The sequence below is a fragment of the Echinops telfairi genome, unplaced genomic scaffold (genome assembly GCF_000313985.2).
Source record: "Echinops telfairi isolate 266 unplaced genomic scaffold, ASM31398v2 ScPeMD7_7469;HRSCAF=8507_1, whole genome shotgun sequence".
NCBI lineage: Eukaryota > Metazoa > Chordata > Mammalia > Afrosoricida > Tenrecidae > Echinops > Echinops telfairi.
In genome coordinates, this window is record NW_022111373.1 from 143,844,001 (window position 1) to 143,845,167 (window position 1,167).

Consider the following 1,167-nt stretch of genomic DNA (forward strand, 5'->3'; position numbering starts at 1 on the left):
GGGTTGTAATAAGAGTTATATGAGCTCCCAATAAAATGATTTTGCAAAAAAGGGTTTTACACCAATCAGGAAACTCATAAAACCCCCAACTCCCACTCCCCAAGTCAATCCTCACGTCGAGGCGTCAAAGGACAGACTGGAATGGCTCCAGAGGATATCAACAGGCAGTCTTGTCTTTCTCCTGCAGAATGGCTGGTGGGGCTGAACCTTGTGATCAGCAGTGCAATGCTTAACCCACTGCACTACCGGTATTCCTTCTTAGGCTGACTCCACTCCCTGTCATTGAGGAACTCTGACTCAGCACAACCCTAGAGTACAAGATGGAATTGCCCCTAGGGGTTTCTAAGACTAACTCTTTTTAAGAAAAAAAATGGAACATTTTGTTAGGAGCTCTTATAGCTATTATAATCCATAGTTCCATTAGATCAAGCATAATTGTAAAATTGCTGTCATCATTTTCAATATGTTTTCTTTCTGCTTGAACTCTTTGATATTAGTTCCCCTTTATCCCCTCCCTCCTTGCACCCTACCACACCCATGAACCCTTAATATATTATATATTATATATTTTCCATATTTTACAGCATCCAATGTATCCATTCACCGCAATTCTGTTGTTTCTTCCCCTCAAAAGGGGTTATACATTTATCATTGCTATCATTCCCCCCCCCCTATTTCTTCCCATGCCCTCAAGGAATTATTACTCCTATTACAATTTCTAAGGGGTTTATCTATCTTGGATTTTGTCTATCAAAAGATCTTGATTGTACAAGTGTGCATATGCAGGTCTAGCAAGATTAGTGAAGCAAAACTAAGGCCATAATAGTGGGAAGAGGGACTCGCCATGGCAATGGGTGGCGGCGGCGGCGTCCCGGAGCGGGAAGACGCCGTGCTGTTCCGGCGTGGAACAGGCCAGAGCTACGACGCTGACATCTGGGATGATACGGCACTGATCAAGGCCTATGATAAAGCTGTAGCTTCCTTTAAGAATGCTCTAAAGAATGGAGAAATTTGTGAAGCTACTGACAAACCAAAACTCACACCTAAAAGAAAGCCTACTAAGAAGAAAAAGAGCCAGAAAAAGACCGTCATGACTCCACTGAAGCAGTGGAAAGTTGGTGATAAATGTTCCGCCATTTGGTCAGAAGATGGCTGCATTTACCCAGC

The 1,167-nt window shown here is 43.1% G+C and overlaps 1 protein-coding gene across 1 annotated transcript in view; it reads left to right on the forward strand.

The window, feature by feature from the left end:
• Positions 1 to 844: 844 nt before the first annotated feature.
• The window catches only part of LOC123521109 (survival of motor neuron protein-like), a 2,112-nt gene continuing 1,789 nt past the window's right edge, over positions 845 to 1,167 (forward strand). Inside the window, exon 1 of the mRNA XM_045285286.1 lies at positions 845 to 1,140. Coding sequence (XP_045141221.1) covers positions 845 to 1,140 — 296 coding nt within the window. The remainder of the gene's footprint in view (positions 1,141 to 1,167) is intronic.